The 25,944-nt window shown below is 41.2% G+C and overlaps 5 protein-coding genes across 18 annotated transcripts in view; 4 read left to right on the top strand and 1 right to left on the bottom strand.

Moving 5' to 3' along the window:
- The first annotated feature begins 1,417 nt into the window (after window positions 1-1,417).
- LOC125766560 (holocytochrome c-type synthase) lies at window positions 1,418-2,759 on the top strand. Of its 2 annotated transcripts, none has more exons than XM_049432625.1 (2): window positions 1,418-1,553; window positions 1,698-2,759. In XM_049432625.1, the coding sequence occupies exon 2, from the start codon at window positions 1,700-1,702 to the stop codon at window positions 2,522-2,524; it is 825 nt and encodes a 274-aa protein (XP_049288582.1). In that variant the 5' UTR covers window positions 1,418-1,553; window positions 1,698-1,699; the 3' UTR covers window positions 2,525-2,759. The 2 variants fall into 2 exon arrangements, with proteins under 2 accessions (XP_049288582.1, XP_049288583.1); XM_049432626.1 differs by having other exon boundaries at window positions 1,418-1,562.
- A 111-nt stretch (window positions 2,760-2,870) lies between these two features.
- LOC125766543 (proline-, glutamic acid- and leucine-rich protein 1) lies at window positions 2,871-5,821 on the top strand. Its single transcript, XM_049432590.1, has 2 exons — window positions 2,871-3,189; window positions 3,259-5,821. The coding sequence occupies exons 1-2, from the start codon at window positions 3,085-3,087 to the stop codon at window positions 5,713-5,715; spliced, it is 2,562 nt and encodes an 853-aa protein (XP_049288547.1). The 5' UTR covers window positions 2,871-3,084; the 3' UTR covers window positions 5,716-5,821.
- A 646-nt stretch (window positions 5,822-6,467) lies between these two features.
- LOC125766542 (DNA replication licensing factor Mcm2) lies at window positions 6,468-9,434 on the top strand. Its single transcript, XM_049432589.1, has 2 exons — window positions 6,468-6,599; window positions 6,692-9,434. The coding sequence occupies exons 1-2, from the start codon at window positions 6,594-6,596 to the stop codon at window positions 9,383-9,385; spliced, it is 2,700 nt and encodes an 899-aa protein (XP_049288546.1). The 5' UTR covers window positions 6,468-6,593; the 3' UTR covers window positions 9,386-9,434.
- Window positions 9,435-9,520: 86 nt separating this feature from the next.
- LOC125766562 (zinc finger CCHC domain-containing protein 10) lies at window positions 9,521-10,815 on the bottom strand. The gene is made up of 3 exons (XM_049432628.1): window positions 10,630-10,815; window positions 10,382-10,543; window positions 9,521-10,291 (listed from the first exon to the last, which is right to left on the bottom strand). The coding sequence occupies exons 1-3, from the start codon at window positions 10,665-10,667 to the stop codon at window positions 9,754-9,756; spliced, it is 738 nt and encodes a 245-aa protein (XP_049288585.1). The 5' UTR covers window positions 10,668-10,815; the 3' UTR covers window positions 9,521-9,753.
- A 258-nt stretch (window positions 10,816-11,073) lies between these two features.
- LOC125766549 (synapse-associated protein of 47 kDa) overlaps window positions 11,074-25,944 on the top strand; it is a 28,913-nt gene continuing 14,042 nt past the window's right edge. For 4 of the 13 annotated variants that reach the window (XM_049432610.1, XM_049432601.1, XM_049432613.1 and 1 more), the window contains exons 1-4: window positions 11,249-11,371; window positions 14,661-14,865; window positions 19,535-19,816; window positions 25,714-25,728. In XM_049432610.1, the coding sequence (XP_049288567.1) occupies window position 11,371; window positions 14,661-14,865; window positions 19,535-19,816; window positions 25,714-25,728 (503 nt within the window). In that variant the 5' untranslated portion in view covers window positions 11,249-11,370. The other 9 variants (XM_049432603.1, XM_049432602.1, XM_049432612.1 and 6 more) reach the window with 9 other exon arrangements.

Genomic DNA, 25,944 nt, shown 5'->3' with positions numbered 1-25,944 from the left:
AGATAGATTTGATTTACTATGAGCAGTTCCTCTTACTTACCTTTTAAGGCTAATCTATTTGATCATACACACATAAATAACGTGGTAAAAACATCTTAATCATAATCATAAATCAATGAATAGTTTGTTCTGTTCTGAGTTAGTAAATATTGTCTGTACAATGCATCTCGTATTTGAGACAAATCGATCATCGCAAAACGATCTTTTTAATACAAATGCTTCTCACGACTTCGGGGTGACCATCGTGATCGTGATGGTGGGAAATTCCTAATCCCACACTAGTGAAACTCCCTAATTAGTAGGGAGGATTTGCATTGTGGCGATGCATTCGCTGCGATCACAATCTCACGCAGTGTGTGCAACTTTCGTTGGCGTTCGACTACACCGTCAACATATTCGTTCGTCGTCCAAGCGAAGTAAACAGCACCCACCCAACAATGGCCACCGGTCTGACGGGTGAGCGAGCCTTATCGATGGATCTGGTGAACAACAGGTTTGCTTCGACTGCACACATCCTGGGGACTATACTATCGGCCGACAAACGAAATGGCTGTACTGGTTCTTAAAATAGAGTCTTGGTGATCGGAGAGACGCTTGAGCGGCGAATCCGTGCGCTGGCGAGGTGTAAAGATTACAGCAGAAACATAGAGCGAGACGTGTTGGCGAGATCGCTGCAATCGAAGTGGGGACTCTGGCTTGGCGATAATGCTTATCACCGTTCCGTTCTCAGCGCGTTTGCTTAATGTTCAAGTGTCCGATAAGGACCCGGCGAGAAGCAGCGCTTCGAGGCAAGCTTGGTTCATGAGATATGGGGAGGGATTATGGCAAACGCAGCACAAAAGTCTTGGTGGATGAAGATTGTTCATTACCTACGGTTAGTACAGTTTCTTCCGATTCAAATGCTTAGATTACCAATGTACTTCCCTTCAAAACATGGGTCAATCTGTCTAGAAGTGGAAGAATGTAGCCGCCAGACTGAAAGCCCATTGAAAATAATCTAATAATCTGTCTTTCAAACGAAATAGGAACTAGAAGAGTATTTTACAATGATCACAAATACTCTTGCAAGGAGGACCGTTGTGTATTTCTCTGCTATTTACAGCAAATTTTAACTCTGTTTCTTATTTTTGCACACGTGGCCTTACAGTCACGTTCAGCACTGTAATAGTGCCGTTACGCTGCGTAGTGCTTGGAGCGCAATATCTATTTTCATGGAAATATTTATATGTTGGTGTAAGATAATATTTACTTGAGATCAGACACTGAAAAAATAACTCCAATTCGATGTAAAATATAAAACATTCAAATAATTTCGTAAATAAATGGAAAAGCTCAGAGCTTTTATTTTTACGCACCAACCGCGAAAGCTTTCGGCTGGGAAGCACTGAACTGTATACTCTAAACAAACGGTTGACATTTAATAACATCCTACAGAAGTCATAACACAAATCACATTGAAAAATCAAAGTTACGAAAACTTGGGTAATTTTACAGATAACCTTCCGATTTGGCCAAGTTTGATTAGTTTTTCGCCAAATTAAACAATCCCACAGGTAAACTGAGTGTGTACAACTTGTTAAAATGCAAGATCAGTTTTTAATTATTCAATTATGTAACCTACCGGCTGCATTGAATCACATGCACCGAGCACCTAGTTTTGCTGCATTCTATTATTTGTTTCTCTACATTTTTCCTAGCCATGGGAAACACGGTGTCAGCGGCAGAAAAGGTTGCTTCCAACATCGTGCCCAGCACACTGACGAAGGGCGAAGAAGCTACGCTACCGAAAGGACATCCACCCATCGGTGATAAAACAGCTATGGGCGGCAATCCACCACCTGAATGTCCGATGCACCAAAAACAGCAACCTCTGCTGGTGTCGGAATGCCCAGTAAAACACGATGGAGCTGAAGTAAACCCGCTAAACATGATGCCAGCAGCGAATCAAAATCCATCCCCCGGACAACCGTTCCCACTTCCTACTGAACGTCAGACTTCCTCAATTCCAAAGGCAACGGTCGATGGAAAGCAGGAATTCTGGCAGTACCCAAGCCAGCAAATGTTCTGGAACGCGATGCTGCGCAAAGGATGGCGCTGGGAAAAGGACGATCTCGCACCCAAAGATATGGACGACATTATAAAGATTCACAATGCCAACAATGAGCAGGCATGGCAGGAGGTACTTAAATGGGAAGCGCTGCATGCACGCGAATGTGGTAATCCACGATTGAAGAGTTTCGGCGGAAAGGCAACGGAATACAGTCCGCGGGCGAAAATTCGCAACATGATGGGGTACGAGTTGCCATTCGATCGACACGACTGGATCATCGATCGGTGCGGCAAGGATGTGCGCTACGTGATCGACTACTACGACGGTGGAATGGTGGACGAGAAGTACAAATTTGCACTGCTGGATGTGAGACCCGCCATGGACTCGTTTGAAAACGTCTGGGACCGCATGAAGGTAGCGTACATGCGATGGAAGTTCGAGCTGGAAGATAAATTAAAAGAGTTGACAAATTAAGCACGCTGCCATTGACCACGTACGCGCGAAGTAGAGCCTACAGCTTACCGATTTACATTTATCGCAAATTCGGTTTACAAATTACCGAACAATTCGTGAAGGAGAATATTTAAATTAAATAGATATACTGCACACGCTAATAACGAAGTAATGGAAATGATTCAAACAGTTGCGTAGAGATTACGACAAATTCTCTGAATAAATTCTAGCCCTCGTTTTTACCCACCTACAAAAACATTGAACTTTGCACAAAATTCGAAACTTTTGGAAATTTTGTTTTATGTGTTATAATTCGCTTTTCTGTGCTTTTTATCTAACAAAATTATTCAAACAAATAGTAAAAAAAATATTTTCAAATATGAAAAACATAATTGTTGAAACGGGAGGTATAAATCGTCCAATGTACCCAATGACATTTTTACAATTCAAAGCAACCCTGCACAGCACTGTCACTGGTTTCATTGTTTACATTCTTGGCGGCGCACGTGTACCGCAAAGTGAATAAATACAACTAGGATAATATTTGCGTGTTTTGCATCGTCTTATTTACTTGGATAACTATGGAAGGCGTCGGACAATTATTTGGAAGCATTCTCGACAGTGACGATAGTTTAGTGGCCGTATTTCTCAACAATTTGGACGAACATCAATCATTTTGGACAGACGTAAGTGGGAAGCGGCAGCTCTGAGCATACAGTTTTGAAGGGAAGTTTTATAGTTTCTTATATTTGCAGCCTCAAAATGATTTGGATAGAATATTCGCTAGAATCGGCGCATTGATAACCGGGGCCAGCATGCGTGATCGTGGTTTGAACATTCTTACTCACCTTCTGTCCAACTGCCCACTGGATATCGTTGAAGATAAGGCTCAATTCTACATGAACATTTGCTTGAAAGTGTGTAACCAGCGTGGCCCAAAGCAAACAATTCCGCTTGTGTACGAACTTTTGCAGCAACTTATCCATCGTTCTCTGGGTTCGAACGAACTGCACAAACTGTTTGTGAGCAATTTACCCAAATTGTTGGAATCTGTCGGATCTACCATACCACCGTCGGTGGTACCGTCCGCTTTAAGCTTCCTGGAAGTGGCAATGCAACATTATCCGGGTGCATGCGGTCCAATGAAAAATCGTATCGAATCGTTCCTTTACTCTTTGGTCGATTCTACTAACCGGGTCGTAATCAACAGAACGGCCCGCTGTTTGCTGCTGTTGCAGCAGATTCGTGGTGGCGGTCAGCATGGCACCTTGCATAAGAAAGCCTGGCAAGAATACTACCTTAAACTTGTCGACACGATTCACGATCTGTTGAACAAAATATTTGCTCACACTCCCGAAACGTTCGATGAAGAGGAAAACTTGGAATGTTTAAAGCTATCGCCAATGCCGAACAATATCCATCCTATCTGCAAAGCTCAGCTACTGGCGATTCGTGCCGTTAATTTGATAACTTTCCTTGATCAAGCCATTGTGGGAGCGTACCCCGTTCCGAAACCGATTACCCCCTTCAAAGCATTGAATCTAATCCTCCGTGGGCTGTCCGTGTCCTGTGAAGCGATGGGCAAAAATCCGATTGCGGAAAACATTGCCTTCGGAACATTCCTACCATCAATCCACGTTGGGCTGCTGGAAGTGTTGGATGGGTTAGTGCTGGCGCTCGGTACCAATATGCTAATGTTTGGCGAGTCAATTTGTGGAATATTCCCAAAATGTCTCCGAGCGACACAAGGCAAGCGGAACGATTCGGAAGGCACGAAAAAGTCCTTTACCCGCTTGCGAAAGAAGATTTACGAAAGTATCCAGCTGTGGTGCGAAAAGATGCGTTACGGCAGTACCATCGAGATGGTAAACGAGCCACTGCTGGAGCAAATAGTGCGAGACTTTACCCCGTACGAAAGTGAGGTAACGCTGCAGATGGGTGCAAGCGGCAATAAGCGACTGTCGTCCAGAGCAAAGAGGAAGCTGCAAAAGGAACAGAATGCGGCCACGGCTCTCAATCAAAACCATTCGAACAAGAGCGGAATTTCGGAACACAAGGACGAGCTCATTGATGTAGGGAACGAAACACTTTGCCAGGCGGCGTTAGAATGCCTATCCGTTATCCTTCAGTCGGCTGGTTGCTTCATAAAGCCCGTCACCCATAAGCTCTTGGAGGAGAAACTAGTTCCGCTATGTTTTTCGCTCGTATCAAACCATCAGCTAACTGGGCTTTACAGTAACGATAACGTACGTGTAGCTCTGCTACGCGCATATGCGGCACTGATTGTGAATCCACACCATCACTGTCCACCACCGTTGCAGTATGCGAGCTACATTTTCAACACACTGCAAACGACCGATTCTAGCACGGTTGTACGTTCCGTGGCAGCTGAGTTAGCTCGCACGATGGAACTGGTGGTACATCCTTGGAAGGAAACACTATACTTCCCCGCAGATAAATCTGCCATTAAGGATGCGTTGGCAAACAAAGACAAACACCCGTTGGCAATGATGGTAGTGAAGCAATCAGCAACAATAAAATATACCACCAATGGAAATGGACATTATGCAGGTAATGATAGTATCGATGCTGTAAATTCATCGCCACTCATACCACCAAGTGGTATTTCACCGAAAAAGTTGGAAACTAATAACACTGAAGAAATAGAATACGAAAGCGATGGAGAAATCAACGAATCGCTAGCCGTAACGGAAGCGAGCGATGAATCGATGTGTGTTGACGACGAACAAGAAACTACCAACCCGAATTCTAATGGATGGGTAGAACACGTAACCGTATCCTCGTTGGATGATACTAATGATAAAGAAAAAGCAAACGAACCACAGCTTGCTGTGCCGGATGGAACGGATTGTTATGACGAAGGGGTCATCCATCGCACGGACGAAGATGATGATGATGATAAACCCGAAGATTCTGCTGTTGTTTCGATACTGGATAGTGATGAGGAACAGCAAAATGAAGACGATGTTGTGGAAGCTGCGATGGAAGTGGACTTACGTGTAAAGGAAGTGGATGTGGCAAAGGTTCCTTCAAAGCATACCATTACATCGCAAACGAAGGATGATGAAGCAGAAGGTGGATCAGCGAAAAAGGCCAAACTTTCGCAAGACAACTGCAATGGCACGGGGAAAGCTAAAAACATTGACGATATCGTAAATGAGATGGTTGCCGAGTTCGTTGACGAACCGTAGTTTGAACCGCGAAACGGATTAGTTGTTAAGGCATCCAAATAATTAATGTTCTTGAAAGATATGTATGTTTAATAAAGCACTGCTAAATTGCTAGCAGATATCATACAATCTAGTAATAGAAATTTGTCTTTTAAATTAAAAGAAATTCCATAAAGCGATTCTTTCTCCCTTGTGGCTTAACGAAGTCTAAGGTCATGGCGGTAATTTATGATTTACTAGACTTATTTTTACCCTGTGCCCGGATAGTCAGTCCTTGCTACGAGAAGAAGTTCCGGCTGGAAACCTGTCGTTTCGCGTGGAACCAGGTCGCCCCTGATTCACAAAGAGTTTTAAAAGAACAAATTGAATAATTATCTTCTTAAACTGTTGGACAATCGCTTTCGTATTTTTATTGCCACGTGAGTCCCATCGGAAACTATTCGGGTCAAAGTTTTATTTAAAAAATGAAAATTACGAATTCAGAAAGAAATTTGTAAACATGCTTTATGTTGCAAGCATGTTTATGTACACAACCCTGAATTAATGTTGCTCTCACAGTGGGATCAGCAGGATTCTACCAGGACAAAACTTTTTTCCTCTTTTATTAATTAACTCATTTTTTTGAATAAATAATGATTTTTCTATTTTTAATTGATTTTGCACACATTCTAATTTAATTATGTTTCATTCTTAACAAAATACAATTCAATAAATGTGTTCCATTTGAGCTTACCTTATGTACGAGCGTCCTGTCACAGCATGGATGTCAAATTTGCGCGCGCAACTTATCTATTGCAGAGCGTTGTTGTTGCGATTCCGTTTAGTGTCGATATCGTGTCTTAACTTTGTGGTTTTCTGGATAGTTTTTGTTGTCTTTTCGTTGTTAACACATAAACATAATGTCGGTAAGTGTGTAAAGATTGCTTAACATTTGCGATAACGTGTGGGTGGTGTATAATTTTCATTTAATCATTGCTACATTCGTACTCATTCGAAGGATACACCAAGCTCTCCAGCCCCGAACCTACCGTCGGACATGGACCGACGAAACTTTCGCTCGGGCATGACTTCTCCGGTGGGTGATTTCGAACCGTTCGAAGATGAAGCGGAAATCCTTGGTGACACCACTGTCCGTGAGGAGGTTTACGAGGAAGAGGAAGAGGATGGAGAAGAACTGTTCGGTGATAACATGGAGGCGGATTATCGTCCTGCTCCACATCTCGATCGGTACGACATGGACGACCTGGACACGGAAGAGTACAGTGACATCTCGCAAACTGATCGTGCCGCGGCTGAGGCCGAGATGCGGCGGCGCGATCGTGAAGCGGGAGTCCATCGCGATCAAAGCGATCTGTTCTACGACAAAAGCGACGACGATGATGACATCCCAAGAGCCAAACGGCGAGCTGCTGAGAAAGCGGCTGAAATCGGTACGGAAACCGAAACCGATGCGGAAATGGTGGAATCGATCGAAAATCTGGAAGATACAAAGGGACACAGTATCAAGGAATGGGTTTCCATGTTGGCACCAAGGACGGAAATTTCGAACCGATTTAACAGTTTCTTGCGTACGTTTGTTGACGAGAAGGGTCACTACGTGTACCGGGAACGGATCAGACGTATGTGTGAACAGAACAATTCCAGCTTCGTTGTATCGTACACTGATTTGGCGCACAATCAGCATGTACTGGCGTACTTTTTGCCCGAGGCACCATTCCAGATGCTCGATATTATGGACAAGGTGGCGAAGGAGATGGTGTTAAGCCTTTACCCAACGTACGAGCGAGTAACGAACGAAATCCATGTTCGCATTTCCGATCTTCCGCTGGTGGAGGAGTTGCGCACGTTCCGAAAGCTTCATCTGAATCAGCTTGTACGCACGCTAGGTGTTGTCACGGCAACGACGGGTGTGCTACCACAGCTGTCCGTCATCAAGTATGATTGCGTTAAATGTGGCTACGTGCTGGGACCGTTTGTTCAGAGTCAAAACACGGAGGTTAAACCAGGCTCGTGTCCGGAATGTCAAAGCGTTGGTCCGTTCTCAATCAATATGGAGCAGACGCTTTATCGGAACTATCAGAAGATTACCCTGCAGGAATCGCCGGGACGCATCCCGGCTGGACGTATCCCTCGCAGCAAGGATTGTGTGTTGCTGGCCGATCTTTGCGATCAGTGCAAACCGGGCGATGAAATCGAAGTAACGGGTATCTACACCAACAACTACGATGGATCGCTCAACACGGAGCAGGGATTCCCGGTGTTTGCCACGGTGCTGATCGCAAACCATTTGGTGGTGAAGGACAGCAAACACGTTGTGGCATCGCTCACCGACGAGGACATTTCGACGATTCAGCGGCTTAGCAAGGATCCTCGCATCGGCGACCGTATCACGCAAAGTATGGCTCCATCCATCTACGGCCACGAGTACATTAAGCGCGGTCTTGCACTGTGTCTGTTCGGGGGTGAATCGAAGAATCCGGGCAATAAGCACAAGATTCGTGGCGATATCAATATTCTGCTCTGCGGTGATCCCGGTACCGCCAAATCGCAGTTCTTGAAGTACACGGAAAAGATCGCACCGCGGGCGGTGTTCACCACGGGTCAGGGTGCTTCCGCGGTCGGTTTGACTGCGTACGTTCGGCGCAATCCTACCACGCGCGAGTGGACGCTCGAAGCTGGTGCCCTCGTGCTGGCCGATCTGGGCGTGTGCCTGATCGATGAGTTCGACAAAATGAACGATCAGGATCGTACCTCGATCCACGAGGCGATGGAGCAGCAATCGATATCGGTTTCCAAGGCTGGCATCGTAACTTCGCTGCAGGCCCGTTGTGCCGTGATCGCGGCAGCCAATCCGATCGGAGGCAGGTACGATCCGAGCATGACGTTCTCCGAGAATGTGAACCTCTCCGAACCGATCTTGTCCCGTTTCGACGTTCTTTGCGTGGTGAAGGACGAATTCGATCCGATGCAGGATAAACATTTGGCCGAGTTTGTCGTTGCTTCGCACATCAAGAACCATCCTTCGAATGCGGATGAAACTCCGGTCTCGCAGACGCAGGACACGATGCAGATTCCGCAGGATCTGCTGAAGAAGTACATCGTGTACGCGAAGGAAAATGTACACCCGAAGCTGTCCAACATGGACCAGGACAAGATAGCCAACATGTACTCGCAGCTGCGTCAGGAATCACTTTCTACCGGGTCGCTACCGATCACGGTTCGACACATCGAAAGTGTGATTCGTATGTCGGAAGCACACGCACGCATGCATTTGCGTGATACGGTGCAGGACGTGGACGTTAATATGGCCATCCGTATGATGCTGGAAAGCTTTATCGAGGCGCAAAAGTTCAGCGTGATGAAGAAGATGCGTTCCAGCTTCCAGAAGTACCTGTCGTTCCAGCGCGACCATTCCGAGCTGCTGTTCTTTATCCTTCGTCAGCTGACGCTCGACCAGCTGGCCTATCAGCGCTGCAAGGAGGGTGGACGTCGTGGCAAGGAAAGTGGCGATCGTCCGCGCACCACTGTGGTCGAGGTGATGGAAAAGGATCTGTCCGAACGGGCGAAGGCGATCGAGATCTTCAACCTGAAACCATTCCTCGACAGCGAACTGTTCCGACAGAATGGTTTCACGTACGATGCCAAACGGAAGGTGATCGTTCAGGTCGTTCCGGAAGCTGCGGAACCTTAAACGATTGCTAATGTGTTTTTTTTTTTTAATTTATCGTCACAAATACCTAGGTTTAAGTCGCTATGATTTATTAACGTTTACACTGTTTCTTTTACATCATTCTCATTTTACCCTTTTGTACAATATGTCAAGGAATACATTACGAATAATAAATGTGTGTTGTGTGTAGTTGTCCTGACCCTTTTCAAGCTTAAATAGAATTATGTTTCAATTTTGGGTGTTACAGTTTAATGCGGGGATTCTTACCTAAACATCCCCATTGCTAGGTATTCATTCATTTAATGGCTTTTTAAGACTGTAATATCGTTGCAAAGTGGCCGTAGTAGAAGTGGTTGCGTCTCGAAGCGGTTAGAATTCGACGGAATACACTATTCACCTTCCTTGCGGCGTTTTCTCCTTTTTTTACGCTCTTTCTCCGATTCGGATGAATCCTCACTGGAACTGCTACTGTCGCTACTACTGCTGCTGCTCCTATTACTGGCGCTACTGCTGCTTTCGTCCTTCGTTGCTTTACCCTTACCCTTCGGGATGTCTTTTATGCTTTCCTTTGTCTTTTTTCCACTGTCGGATTTGCGGCTTCCATTGGTGGCTTTCGTTTTTTTAGTTAATTTAGCCTTTTTCTTCACCTTTCCATCTTCCGACGATGAATTTTCATCATCACTACTGCTGCTTTCACTGGAGCTGCTGCTGCTAGAGGAAGTTCCGCTATCGGTGCTGCTGCTACTGCAGCTACTACTGGTATCGCTGCTGCTAGAGCTGCTACTGGAACTGCTACCGCTGCTGCTATCGCTCTCGTCACTGCTATCCGATGAATCGGTTGCAGAATTTTTCTTCTTCTTCCCACCGGACGACTTGCTTGTGCTTTTTACTATTTCGGAGGATTCTTTTCCCGTTGCTGGATCACCACTGTAAACAGTAAAAGGTACAAAGTTAAGTAAATGAACATTTAAAATGTCAGAAAGAAGGCATTTGTAACAGACAAACCCAAGAACTTACTTTTTGTTGCTGATTTTGTTTAGATTCTTTTTCAACACCTGGGTACGCGATGATCGATGCAGATACTTGCGCTTGCCCTGACATTCATAGCTCCAGTGGCCATATTCCAGACATTTCTGGCATCGTATCCCTTTGGGAAATGCTGCGGCTAGTTTTGCTTCTCTGGTGGAACAAAAAAAACGCAAACCAAATGCTGGACCATCAGCTACCGTCGCAAATCTGAGGAATTTACAAACAGGCAAACTTACTTTTGCTTAAGAGCTAGTTTTTGTGCACCTAAATGCATGTTGCTGCAGTCAAAACTGGTTGCTAGGAATTTACTGTATCTTGCCGGCAATCGTACAATATCCTAAATTTTCATTTGGTAAACAACTTTGTGATTTTCCGATACGCGACACAACCATCCGCAGCTGTCATTGGCTGATGGGCGACGGTTGACGATGCGAGCTAACAACACAAAACAACCTTGTTTTAAATAAATAAAAGTGAGTCGAAGCAAAATGCATGCAAAATATCGATGCACACAGCTATATGGATGTTAAATACATATTTTCTATCATTTCATCTATGTAGTTTTACATCTTTTTTGGGAAAAATCATAATCGTATATTGATGGATGTTTACACCATCAACTTTACAGCATAAACGCAACCAATAACAGCTGTCATCGTTATCAAAGGCAGAACAAAAGTTGTTTTCATTGTACGTATCGATACGTTCGCAAGGCAAGAAGGAGTATTTGGTGGTCCCGTGCAAACATAGAGAAAATTAGTATATTTAACAGTGTGTAGTGCAACTTACACAGTGCATTGAAGTGTATCGCAAACCTCTGATTGCAGCCCAGCAGCAACACACAACCGTGTAAGCAGGAAACCAACAAAACCCAGAACCCATTTGGTTTGCCTGAACGAGAAATTCCAATTGGGGGTGTGATCGTGGTGGTGTGTTTTAGCGAATTGGCCAACGCAAATCAAACAAAATAAGCGAAAAGTATGAAATTCCAAACAATCCCTAGCGTAGGATAGCTGTATAACACTGTAGTAGCACATAAGCGACAAAGGTGGATCAATATTTACGCTAGTATAGTATTGCTTACGAACAATTTTCTTCACCAATTAGAAGGTTTCGTTTACCAAAACTGTGCAGATATTTCTCCAGTTATGTACAGCGTCAACGAAATAGACACATTTGCCTTTTTTTCCTTTCGTTATCGATTTTTCTATCCTTCTACTTTCACCGATGCGACCAAAGAGAGGGATTTCCCTAGATTTTCCAGCAAAGAAGGACGGGAAACCCGTATTTAGGCAGCGGGGTTGAGGATAAGGGTTTGTAAGTACACGCATGGGTGCAGGACAGTCAACAGAAGCATAATTAACACCAACTTATCGCTCGTTTGCACTCGTCATATACTCATCATTATACTGTATTGTGTACGATTTTAGCTCCCGTTTCGTGTATTGATTATTTCGAAATCAAATTAAATTATTCGCTAATGGCAAACACGCTCCACATGTGTGTATTTCGATCGATTCTACTTGCTGAGGAAAATTTGCCATCTTTTCCGACCACAGGTCGTCCTCTACTCTATATGCTAATTTATCTACATCCCTGTTTTTAAAAGAACATGTGTTATAAACAATATGGTTCGTTTTTTTAAGCACACTATTTTAAGCAATATTGACATTGTTCTCGCACGACACAATAAAAGGGCTAACGATGCACACAGCAGCCATGAATTGTTTGTACCGTCAATTCCCGTCGATGTTGTGGTGGTTGGAAGTAATGCATCTGAATTATTAACTAACCATCGTTATTTACTGTCTGGGTGACCCGAAACGCTGCTGTTACGAAACATCAGTTTCATTCATAAAACACCGGTAAAGATTGGTAAAGGCAGCAAAAGCTACAATCTGTATCTTTGTCTTTCCGTTCAGTTGCAGCTGCTAAATCATGTCATCATTGGCCAACTAATTCATTCCATTCGAAAACTTTCTTCGATGTGTATGGTAAAGTTTTTTTCCCCCTTTTTGTTTTCGGAATGACACGCATCAGTTCGATCGGTTCGGTCGCTGTAGTACGCATGTCATGTGGCACGATTCATACTCCGGCTCAGGGAGGGCCGGAGTATCATGGGTTTGTGTTCGATGAATGCTTTCACCAGCTCCACCAATATCCTTTCCATATACTCGCAGCAACGATTAAAGCTTCTTTCGAAAGCTCTTGCTCGATGGGTCTCATGTATTCGCAAGTAACACGTCCAGAGCTTTCCATCCATCATCTCTGCGGGTGTGTGTGTGTGTGTGTCTGGTTGCGTGTGATTCTTTTCATCACGTTTGGAGCCAGCATCAACAGCGAATGCGCAATGCTGGTTGGAAGCACTTGAAAGCTCTGGCATAAATTACGTGCAAAAGGACGAAAAAGGATAACACACACCGACGCCCGACGACGCACCGATGGGCTGCTTCGATTTTAGCTTATTCGTTCGTCGGACTTCTATTGGAACACAGGTCCAAATTCGATCGGTTCATCATACGTGACTGTGAAGCTCAGTGAACGGAAGCAATTTTTAATCTCAGCTACTGTCGTTTCCGGATTCAATCGTCACGGTACGATGGCATGGTTTACTTTAATTTCTCCCTTTGATTCGTGTGTAAATTGCATGGAAAAAAAGATTCTGTACCGAACTGAATTGGTCTGAGAGTCGAGTCTAAAATGGACTGAACTAGCATTGCGTATATTCTTGAATGAAACAAGTGAAAAAGTGCCAATCGTTAGAAACGGAGTACAAGTGTCAAAGGATTCACTCTTTTTCGATCTATTCCTAAAGCACATACGTTACAGGGTAAAAATGGAAGTTGCAGGAACATAATTCCTTCAGCACGTCTCCATTAATCATGGTTGTTAGAAAGACTTTTGTGTAAATAAGGTCCTTTTTAGCTTCATAGCCTTAACTCGATGGCTGGAGATGTCACCGTAAGGCTAAAATGGCACTGGCGTAATAAATCTTCCCCTATTTGCTTGAACAATGTGAAAGTGTATGTGTGTGTATGTATATCATTGTGTGAATGCTGTGAAAATACCAACCAACACAGGAAGCACCAGGGTTGGTGGAAGATCGGTCGCGAACAGGACGAAAAGCTCTACATTTCGCACTCGAGTGTCGCTTTCGTTTGCTATTATTACCTCCCATGCCCATTTCCCTTCATTTGCCGGTATTTATGGAAACCGAAGCTTTCGAGCACTTCCTGATTGGAAAGGAAAAGAAATTTGTCCTCACGGTACAATCGTCCATTTTCCCGTTCTCGCACACTGTCGTCAATGACCGGTGTGTGTTTGTGTGTGGAAAGCTTCTCGATTTTCGGGAAACATCTGAAGAAATACGGCCACTCTCTTTCCTTACAGCATTATGCGTTGGCGTGTGTTTGTGTTATTTCCAGCGCAAACAAAAAAAACAGATTTTCTCCACTAGCAGCGAAGAAATGGGAGAACTCTCCGTGGTCTCTGGCAAATCGTTCACACACACACACACGCAGACGACTACGTACAAACACATTTTGTTCGTGGCAATATCGAAGTAAACGTTGTCCTCTGTGTCGTGCAGAAGCTACTATTGAGTTGCAATACAGTAAAAGACATCTCAGCAGTAGTAGCCACAGCAGCATCCAGTCGAACTGTCGTTGCTAACGTTCATTTGGAGTATAGTGGAGGTGCTGTCTAAGAATTTAATCTATTAAACTTAGCTTTATTTCATTTTATATTATCCAACCAATTGTGTGCGGTCAGTTTAGGAGAGCAAAAAAAAATCTTGTTTCCGATTGCAAGACATTCAAACGTGCTAGAAATTGAGGAGAAGGATTTTCTCCCTTTGACTTTATAACCATGACTAGGATGTGCTACACTATTTACATATCTAACCATTGTGTTATGTGTTTTTAGCGAGACTGCAATGGTGTGACCTACTACAGTGCATTTCTGAACCAATAAGACTAGGTTTTGTCCATTTTTGCTGCCCCTACAGAACGTTTCCGAATTGCAGTAAAGTGTTATACTTAATTGTGGTTGCACAGTAAAGCTAGTAAAATTGTATTGATCCTAAATTTAACACACCATAGCAAAATCATTCGAATCGTTCGGTGTTCACACACCCCTCGTAGTGTTAAGAAACGTCGTTCGTCAAGCGCAACTAACTGCACCGTAGTCAAACGCGATACAAACGAAAAAGCAAAGAAAAAAAGAAACACCACCACCCAACCACCACTTTCCCAACCCTTTGTTGCAGTGAACATGTTTTCCGGATTAACGAATCAAGTGACCTCGTGGATTGGAGCAGCCAAGGGCGAACCGCAGGATGAAGAAGTTCCGACACCCCCGAACTCGGCTGCCACCACTGCGACAGCGACCACTTCCGCTGCTACCGCAGCAACAACTGCAGCTGCAGATGCATCTGGCGCAGCAGCAGCGGGCGGTGACGGTGGTGACAAAAGGTAAGTCAGTAAGGTAACTGTGGGAGCGAACTGGGAACTGATTACACATCAAGTAATGATGGGGTTTGTGTGTGAAATAGAATGATCCTATTTTTTTTTAAACTTCCAACGGTCTTTAAACCCTCAAAATTACACAAATATTAAAAAAATCAAAAACATGCAATAATTTATCTATTTTTTTTTTCGTTGGTTCAGATTTTTCTTCACGCTGGAAAATTCAAATCACATGATACAAAATGTTTCTCTCCATCTCGGTTAGACTCATTTTCTCTTTTCGACGTAATCCGATATTGGCGTTGGATGGATGTTTGGCTCTCTTCGCCAATGGTGTAATTCAATGTACATTTCCACTATCCATTCGTGTTTGGATGCGTGCATTTACTCACTCTCTACTCTTTCTACATTTCTCTGATATTTGTGGTAGCGTGTGTTCAAAGCTTTCAAGTTGCTCTATTTTTCTGCTCTCACATGCGAGCTTTCTTCAATTTTGACACTTCCTAGCACAGACTACTAAAGCCATGCGTATACTTGTGTTTGTGTTACATATTTTTATCATTTTTTTTGGCATCATTTTTTCTGCTATACCGAGGGAAGTAGAATTCCTATTGCAGAAAGTAATTTATGTTAATTACTTGTTAAAAATGACGTAGTATGGTTGTGAATATTAATGATTGATGGTGATATTAGAGTTTCATTTACTTATTACTTATTTTTACTTATCGTTTCTAACGGATTTAAATTTATTCTGACGTATGTCGTTTCATTAGCCGTTTCATTCTCCCATCGTTTGCTTCTTTACTAAAGCTGATACTGCAATGGACAAAGTTTTTCACGTTTTAGGCAAAATATACCCTGCGTATGTGTCGTAAACAGACAACCAATCCTCAGGCCACATGCTTTTGGTTCGGTTGAATATTTGCTTAAAAGAAACTGAAAAACATTGCCTGTCCCTTCTGGCAAACGGCATGATTGAAATCACATACACTTGACGAAAATCAAATTTGATATCAGATTACCGTACTTTAACGGTGTTTCCCGTATCAAATGCGACGTTTTTTTGCTGCCTCATTTTTTTTGCTAGCGCAAAATGGTGTTTGAATTTCACTGGAAACGAATTACATCTTTGTTAAGAATTTCTGTACCATCCATCTTACTGTTGATTTATTAAATTATAGATTTTCTTAGAAATGTACAAACCTCCATGTTCTTGTGCGTTTGTAAATTGGGTTTTTATTCTTTTACTCCTATCCGTTTATAAACGGATGGATCATTTTTACTGTGTACTTTAGTTTTGGTTTTGAAGTGTACATTATTATTTTAAGCGTGGAAGAAAAATGTATCATCGTAAAGAAATAGATTCGTGAAATGTTCAATGTGACACGTTTTGTGTTATTCCCTGCAGTAAATAAATAATATCGGTTATTTCCAATTTTTGAACATCCTTTCTTTTATAAACCATACATTAAATGTTGCTGCATAATGCTAGCTATGCAAATGGTTGTAGTAAACACCGTACAACCTATTCCTTTTTAAACGTTTTATCGATACTCCAACGTTGCAAAATGTTGTTCGTTCCAGTAGAATGGAAAAAAAGTATAAGAATCATCCGATCAACAGTGTTCCTACTGTCAGCTAATCCCTTCCTGTATATGAACGGATGGCTTCACTTTATCTCTTATTGAGGATAATCCGCCTGTCTGTGTTTCTCTTTTCTCCTTTTGCAACGTTATTTGCCACTTGAACATTTGTTACCTATATGGTTGGTAGGAGAAACAAAGCAAAAAAAGGCGAGAAAATGGTTTACCACCGTTTATTGGGCATTGGGTCACCCGCCAGTTCGGGTGTGCCCGTCGAATGTGGTATTATTAGCTGTTTCATTTCCGTTGAAGGCATTTACCCAAAAAGGGGGTACAATAAAAAGGACATCAGCCCAACGCCGTTCAGTGTATCGGTCTGATATCCTGGGAGGTTGACATCGTACTGGAAAGTTACGTAACTGGCAGCTGCCAAAAGCAGAGTGAGTTTCACTCACTCGAGAAGATGATCCTTCTGATGAGAGATGAGTGTGAGTGTGTGTGCAATTCCATCCAGCAAGGCTTATAAAATAACGTAATTTTGAAGTGGGATCGAGCACATGTGAAGGAATGGAATGATGTTTTGTTAGTTGTTGTTGTTTTTCTACCAAGAAAAAAAAAACACATGATAAAAGAGTATCGCGGATCGTTCCACTTGGCGTTTTCATCATCGCACATCATCATCAGGATTCGATGAATTTCTTTTATATATTCTTGTTATAGCAAATTCATATGGAGTAAACAAATATTCTGTGTTTTTTGCGTTCCGTTTTATGATGATTTGTTGCTTTTCAAGGCTACGAGAAAGAGTCCTAAAGTGTGGTGCTTTAAAGTTATTTATTATTTCTTACTGGAAAGATGTATTGATTCGATTTGAAAATTGAAATAACCTGGTTGTTATAAACTGCTGTGGAAAGTGGTGAAAATTAGTTTCCTTCTAGACTGGCAAACTTTAACTTTAATTGTATACAAAAAAATATAACTAAAGAGGAAATGTTTTTGCATGTATTAATTATGCAAGAGTATACATTTATTTTTTATTGTTTTTATTCAACTTGAAAATTGGATACAATTCTCAGTAATTGATCCATTAGTACTATAGCATTTGATGGAGACGCCTGGTGGAGACGCCTGGTGGCGACGCCTGATGGAGACGCCTGGTGGATGTCAAATAAAAGATTAATTGTAACCACGAAAGCTTCAGGAAACATTTTTATTTGTTCTTTTCTTGTGCTTTTAATAAATAAATTCGTTAAATAATTATACTAAATAATTGAATTGCAATATAATTTACTTGGCATATATGTAACTGAAACCATGTTTTACTTGAACCCTACTATAGAGAATATTTCATTATATTCAGGTGCAAAACCAGTGATAAGTGTGCTATTCATAGCTTAATTGATAATAAATCAATAATTCCTAAATACACAGTATTATAGTACTTGATGGAGACGCCTGATGGAGACGCCTGGTGGATGTCAAATAAAAGATTAATTGTAACCACGAAAGCTTCAGGAAACATTTTTATTTGTTCTTTTCTTGTGCTTTTAATAAATAAATTGGTTAAATAATTATACTAAATAGTTGAATTGCAATATAATTTACTTGGCATATATTTAACTGATAACATATTTTACATGAACCCTGCTATAGAGAATATTTCATTATGTTCAGGTGCAAAAACAGTGATTACTGTGTTCTTTATTGCTTAATTGATAATAAATCAATAATCCTAAATACACGCCACCATCATATAGCGATGGCATGTCGCATGCATATCAATCACGTGTCGATTAATGTGTTGACGATTTTCCAATTTCCACTCAAAGCATTTATACCGTTTACGCCGGCGGAATGGGCAAAGCTGGTAGCATAATTTTCGATTATGATCACGTCCGCGAGAGTAAATGGAATTTTAGATCCGGAATATTTTTCTGGTCGGTCATGTGTGTGTGTGGAGAATGAGATTCAACATTCCTATCCTATCCTTGAATCATTTAACACTATACACCACTCTGGTACGACGTGAACAGTTCCGCCATGAACATTTGGGCGCACACTGGTTCGGTGGTTCATTGATTTTGTGGCATATATACTTAAAGACACACATCGATACGTGTTCCGAAAGTTAATGTTTGAGCTGATCGAGATACAAAAGCCAGTTTGGCAAGTACCATCCATACAAAAGCATTACATATCCACGCTGGGCACGGATGTCTAACATGCCAGACGGTTGATTATATTTTAAATCCAATGTAAATTAGTGATAACAATCAATAAATGGCCCATGGGATATGCTGTACTTTTTAAAATCAATAAAAATGAGTTATGAGTTTGCGTAAAGACCTGTGGAACAAGTACGTGAGGGTTTCATTGTCCCAGTTCGGACGTGGCTTCCCATGCATGAATTTTTGAAGCATTAAATAATAGATTACTTTAAACGAGTTATCTTAATTGCAAAGTAATCGATCATAAGCCATTTTACTTAAACGCTTTGATATGATTTATGCGATTTTTGATATCTTTTCAATATGTTGAATATTCTATATTAATACGGGGTTTTCTGCTTTAAGATTGACGTCACTATGATTCATGGTTATTGTTTGATCTCTTGTTTCAAACTCTTGTTGATATTTTATTGATTCACCGTTTGGCCTTTACAAATAGCTTCCGGCCAGAAGATGATGGTGTATTGATGTGAATAAATATTTGTCCGTTCTTTTAAAAGCATTTTTGATGGAGTGTATAATGTATTTATGTTATCCATTTTTATTAACAACGCTGTTATTTACCAACCAGAAGATTCAACACATTGACCTGCGTTATTGGTGTGTATTTTCGTCCAATAGTGTCCTCGCAAACGATATCATTTTTTCAGGGAGTTTTGTTTTGTTTTATTATTTTGTCTTTTTTAATATCTTCACACTGTGTCCAGAATTTGTTTTTGGGCACAATTCGGGGAAGGAAACAGTTAAGCTTTATTAACATTCAGCAGGGTTGACATTTTTATTAACGTCCAGTATCATATAACGTACGAATTTGGATACCACAACTCATCTGCTTCTCCCTTCGATCCCTTGTTTCTTCAACAGCCCAACCAAAGGTGGTGTATTTTCTGGCGTATCGTCGAAGGTAACGGGATGGCTTGGTAATGCTTCCATCCCCTCGATGCCCGCTATACCGACGGTCTCGATGCCCGCCATGCCAGCGATGCCTTCGATGCCCTCGATTCCGGGACTGCGGAAGGCGAACCAGACAGACGAAAACGGTGGCATCACGAACGAGGGTCTGGTCACGTCGCCCGAGAAGGCTAGTCAAGGTATTGCCGGCTCGACGGATGCTGCCGATGAGGAGGACCGGTCAAGGTATATTAGGTAAATGGGCCTATACATAATTGATTGAAATTTGAAATCCCCGCAGTACTAATGCATAAGAAGGGCGAGAGAAAAGGAACGAGAGTTGGATAGTGTCACTGATGCAAAATAATAGAGAGCACGCGCGCGCAATTTCTATGGACAGAGTGGTTATGTCGATCGGTTCTTAGTGCACTGATGTTATCGTAATGTGGTGTTTTAGTGACACTGGACACTCGAAGAATGCTAATGCGTTCGATTAACGGATCATTTTGAGCACGTTCTTTCTTACTTTATTACGTTCAAACCTTTATTCCTAACCGCAACAAATAGGACTTTATTATTCTATTAAAAGTGGTTTCTTTTCTAGTTCTCTCGTAGATGTAATTAACTTTAATATAGAAGCTAAATGAAAAGACATATAAAGCCGTTACCTAACTATAGCTAAATACATTCTACTCTTAGAAAGTTTAACTTAAAATTAGATAGTTCAGCCATTAATCCAGCATAACTTGAACTGTTTTCCACCACTTCGTTTGTTATACCCCGTAATGTTCATTTTAGTCCGTTGTTTCCTGCGTAGTAGATAGCTGTTGCATGTATCTCTTCTGTTTTAATGTCATGTTTCTGTGGTTTTGCGATTGCTTCCTTCAGTTGCAAAATTAAACAAAAAAATTAATCAGATTTTTTTTAATGAATAGTTAAAATTTTCGATATCTTTGCGTGTGTAAAATTTTGAAAGATATCATCGATAGAGAAGACTAAAATCAGCATTCATTTTAATTTTAAATCGAAACTTGAACCTTTTTTTAAAATCCATCCAATGGCAGTAGATGATCGTTTGTATCGTCGTGCAGTTATTTTCTTTTCTATTGTGGCTGAATTAAAAACATTGTTTGTCCGGCTTTATAATTGTATACTAAGCTTTTACTTAACAAAAACAATTGAATGATGCTGCACCACAGGAACTTTGGTTCCGATAAGGTTAAATAAATCTTCCAATTTATGGTGTGTTAGGTCAACCGATTAGTACTGAACCGGAAAACAGCTTGTTAGTTGCGAATGTCTTATGCTACCCATAATTTCATCAGATCACATGTGCGAATGTAACACATTAATCCGGAAATCATGTGACATTAGTCGTATGGGATGGGTGAGCCGGCTGGAAACGGTACGCAACTAGACCAGTCGGTGGTGTATAATAAAATGTTAATGAAATCATTCGGCATGATTTCCCGTTCGTCTTGCTCTAAACGCCGATCACCCGTACGGTGCAAAGAAGAATCTTTTTTTTTTGACGATGTAATGTAACAAGTTAACATGTGGTCCTAGCAGAAGTTAGACAAAAAACACATCGATCTATGGCAGCAAGCGACAGCAAACCATGAAGCGGCAAAAAAAAAACAGAACCCAATTATCTGTACAATCTGTTGACAACGGTTTGAACACGTTGACGTCCCGAGGGAGAAACCAAGTTTGTCACGTAGCGCTACATCACGTTAACACCAGCGGGTGGTGGTTTTCGTTTCCGGAGCTCACTAAGCTTCCGGTGATATTCCGTTTTGGAGTGGCTTTCCAAGGGGATGGCCAGCGGGTCGTGGCTGTACTTACCCGTGCGGCGGTCACTGGGAAGTCGCGGTGTACCTTTTTTTTTGCAGGGCCGATTATCGTTGCAGTATAGCGATAGTAACGATGGCCATCCTACCGAGCAGCTAGTGCTGTTCCACTAATCGATGGTACCAGAGCAGAGGAAGGCTAGATTGGTCTCGAACAAGGCAGATGAACGTCTGTTTACTGTTTGTTCCCTGCCGGGGCCCGACGCATTAAAACACTAATCAAATCCTGCTCGTTCGTCCTGGTTGACTGGCGGTGCAAGTCTGTCGTTTACAGCCACTGACAGATTGCTGGTTTTGCCCGTGGTAGTCACTGGCAGTGATGCTGAATAGTGAATTAATTTAGATTTGCTATCGTTGTAGTCGGTACCACAGTGTTGCCGAGTAAGAAAAGGCAAGCGCATTTGTAAAGTAATTGACCATTTTGTACAAAACACAATGTTCAACTTGTAAATCAAGTGACAAGTTTGCAAAGCAAAATATTTATCACAAAACAGAAAACCACTACTGCATGTTGATGTGAAGAAATGTCTGTAAATTCCATTACTTATTTCTGTTGTTCCTCCTTTCTCCCGTACGTGTGTGTGTTTAGTAATTGTTTTCCATCTTTTGGGTTTTCTTTTAATTAACTTTTCTCGTTCTCCTTACCCGACCTGTCGACTGACGTCGTTAGTGTATAAACGCTTGTGAAGTAGATTTTTCCTGCATATTGTTGAATACCGCGGCATAAGTTGTGCTCTCAATCGATTGGCATTGTTTGGCTCGTCTACAGTACGCCACCCATTTCACCACATGGTTTTTTTTTCGTATTAAAAAATGCAATGATCCATCACGATAACCACGATCAATCACTATCACAATTTTTAATGCCGTCTTAGAGCGTGCGGCCATTTTGTGTTTCATTTTGCATCGCATCCCTTTACTGCATTACTTTAAACAATCGTGTTACATTAGTTTCACATAACAGTTGTTTGACCGCTAACCACTAGTCGGCTCAGCTTAGCTCATCATTTAGCTCAAATCGACCAACATCCAACAACTCGTACTACTTATTCTCTCGATCTGCACAACCTTTATTTTTTTTGTTTGCAAATAGCTTAAACGCATTGTTCCGATTGTCTCTCATGACACACTCATGATCTCAACCACTCCGTAGTTTTCCAAGCTCCGTAGCTCATTTGCGCAATCAAAAAGTAGTAAACCAAAACCAAACCAAAAGAAAATTCTATATATCCCTAGAAAAGAACAGCGCCGAAAAAATAAATAAAAGAAAATATTAACCTCAGTACAAATATACCAATTCAACTACTGCAAAACTACTAACCCATCAGCAAACAAAAACATAAAAAGGCAAAAAGAAAATTATATATATACTTTTCTCTTTGAATAGATATCTCATGAAAATTTCTTCATTTGTGTATGGCCCATTTGAACTCTAGTTTTAAGTAATATTTGTTTAGTGTGTACAATAATTCATTACCGTTACCATTACGTTATTGGTTTTTCAAAATTAACGCACTCGCATTAAAACATCATCCCAACCCACGAGGTGTGTGTGTGTGTCCCGAGGGCAAAAGTGGAACAGACGAATCGTGTGTTTATGGATGAAAAAAAAACACAAGCCGGACAAATGTTTCTCTATTTGCATGCGTTCATCTGTTCCTCTTAAGTATTAACGATTTTTGTGGGTTGTCTGTTGTGACAGTATGAAAAATTGGTTTATTAGCGCATTGCTACACAACAACAAAACACAGCCCAGCGATGGAGCGGGCCCAGTCGTTCACGGATCTTCCGCTGTTGGGCGTTTGTTATTGGTTTTAGTTTTTCCCACATCCGTTACTGTTATGTATTGTTTTCTGTTTTTGTTGGAGTATTGCAACGTTTTCTATTTTTATTTTACTTTAGTTCCTTGTTTCGATTTTTTTCTTTCTACAACTTTTATTCAACACATCATAACCCATTCATAACTCACCAACCCCCAAGCAAGCAAAGCTAAGGTGAAGGTGTAACAGAACCCACTAGCATCAAACAACATCAACAACTACTATAAAAAAACCCACAACTACAGTAACAACAACAGAAGCAGCACCAGCTGATACTCACACCCTGTTCACCTCGAAGCACAATATGAAACAATATAGAAATTCCTACCGCAGCATTAATATCCGTTCCACGAAGTATCGTACAATCGCTACTACTAAAGCCGGTGAACTAGAATGTATAGTGCAACACGGCAAACTACAGGACCAAAGCTTACCCGACACACTTGTACACGTTCCACTCAAGTTCATTTGTTCAGCACTATCCATCATCGGAATGTGACAGCTATTCGGAAACGGAACGAGTAAGGTCAAGGGGTACCAGTTTTGAAGCCATGCACTAAGACTTGGAAGTCCTTTTTGGGTGTATGATTCCGTGGTGGCAATTATCGCTCGTAAAAGATGAACTTTTATGTCCTAAATTCTGAGCTATAATTTTCACACATTTGGCTATTGTGGTGTTTCTTTTCATGGTTGCTCGTAATGTTTTTTCGGATAAAATGATTACCATTGGCGTTTTGTTCACAATTTTGTGCACGTTTTTTTACAGCAATACCTAGTGCTTGGATGCTTTGTTGTAATGATTTATGAAACGGTCGTAAGTGTTTTTTATGTCGGCAAAACAAATCTCGTTAATATAAACCATTTAATAAGATTCGTACAGGAATAGTTGGCCGGGTGGTATTTGTTAAATCAACTGAAATCGCAAGGATTTTGTCAGATAGTTGAGAATGCAACTGTGTGACCTTTATTTCCATGACTTACATACAAGAAACGGATAAAATCCATCCCGTCTCGTTTGAAGAATAGCTGCCCAACCACTTGTTGTGTAAGATTTTTCCTGTGTTTGACAAGGATTTATGAACAGCTCGCTACTAAAATTGAACAATACTTCTCAATAAAACCTGTCCTTGGATAGAATGAAATCCCCCTAACCAACAGGAGGTATCATGCAACTGTGACACTAATTTTAGAAAATGATCCTAAAACGAATGTACCGAAATCCGTTTTATCCCGAGAACCGAATGATGTCAGGATTACTTTCATCGTCATATTTCGTTTCGCTTCGCTGTGTGCTTGATGTCAAAGGCGGCACGTTAGAAAACCTTTTTTGTAGCTGGGAACACTCGAAAGCTGTCAAGGATTGGAACAGGATCGAAACTATTCATCGACCTTGAGCACTTTCCGGATAAAACTGCTGTCGGGTTGATGGATTGTGACACATTTTTCTTTTCAGCTACAGGTTCTCCTTACTATTCCCTGTACGTCAGCTTTTTTTTTAGGTGCAGCAGTTTTCATTTTCTTTCCTTAATTTGATTTTTTGTTTGGTTTGGTGTCAACGGCAAAGATGGCAACTCATCGGGTTTGTTACCCTTTTACTCTGTACCCCTCTGTAACACCTTCTGCCGTAAGGGTTGAAAATCCGTCTTTCACTTCACACTTTCACACAATTTCGTACTGTGGCCTCCAATGTTACGTGTGTTGGTGAGTGAAAATTGGGGAATAAAAAGAGAAGAAAAGAGACATTGCGTGTTCTCAGGGCGTGCCATTGTGATGGAAAAATAGAAGAGATTATGTTGTAATGACCTTTGCGAATGACGCGAACGTTTTGTATTGGTTTTGTTCAGTTTTGGCTGCCGGTGTTATATTTATGGATTTTTTAATGAAATGTTTTTTTTATATCTATTAAGCAAGGAGCTTACACAGATAAAACATTAAAAAAACTTTTAATGTGATCAAAGTACATTATAAACATCACATTTTTGCTACAAATATGATGATCATATTTGATCGATCAGTGAAGGATAAAAATAGATTGTTATGATCAGACGATTTACAAATTATTTATCTCTAACAATTGAAGTTTTTTAATGGTCCTTGCTAGTGACGTCGCTAGTACAGATCGAAAAAGAAAACAAATATTTCAGAATGTCTATTCGTAAAGTATTTGAGGGTTTTTAGTACATTTAAATCATTTTATATAACTTTGGTATGATCCTCTAAATAATTGATTCATTTTCTTACATCTTAATTAAATTTTGTATGATTTTTTTTTTCACTTGCGATGTGCTTAATTATCAAACTAAAACAAACCCAACCTAAACAAACTATAAACAGCACAGTGTAATGCATAAGAGTCATGGAAAACTGTAATGCACTACGTCGTGAATATTGAATGGATTTTTCCTGTTTCAATTAAATAGCGTATACTTTTTCCCTTCCTTGTCACGTTTCTCCACATACTACTCTCGTTGTCTTACGTCAGCAGACCGCAGGAAAGGTAGAGTTAATTGTGGCTTCTTTACTGCACTTTCAGTCTCTTATTCCGTTCTTTCAGTTTCAATCTTGATGGCTTTTTTACATTTTTATCTTTCTCTTTGTTTTAGTCAATCGTTTTGTTTTCATTTTCACACTTTTCCATTGTGTGTTAGTCAACGTGCTTCATTTGGCGTGGTTTTCATTGACTTTTTTTTGTCTTGCCGCACGTATTACGGCA

This window comes from Anopheles funestus, chromosome 2RL, assembly GCF_943734845.2.
Source record: "Anopheles funestus chromosome 2RL, idAnoFuneDA-416_04, whole genome shotgun sequence".
Taxonomy (NCBI): domain Eukaryota; kingdom Metazoa; phylum Arthropoda; class Insecta; order Diptera; family Culicidae; genus Anopheles; species Anopheles funestus.
This window is presented reverse-complemented; position numbering and strand designations above follow the sequence as displayed.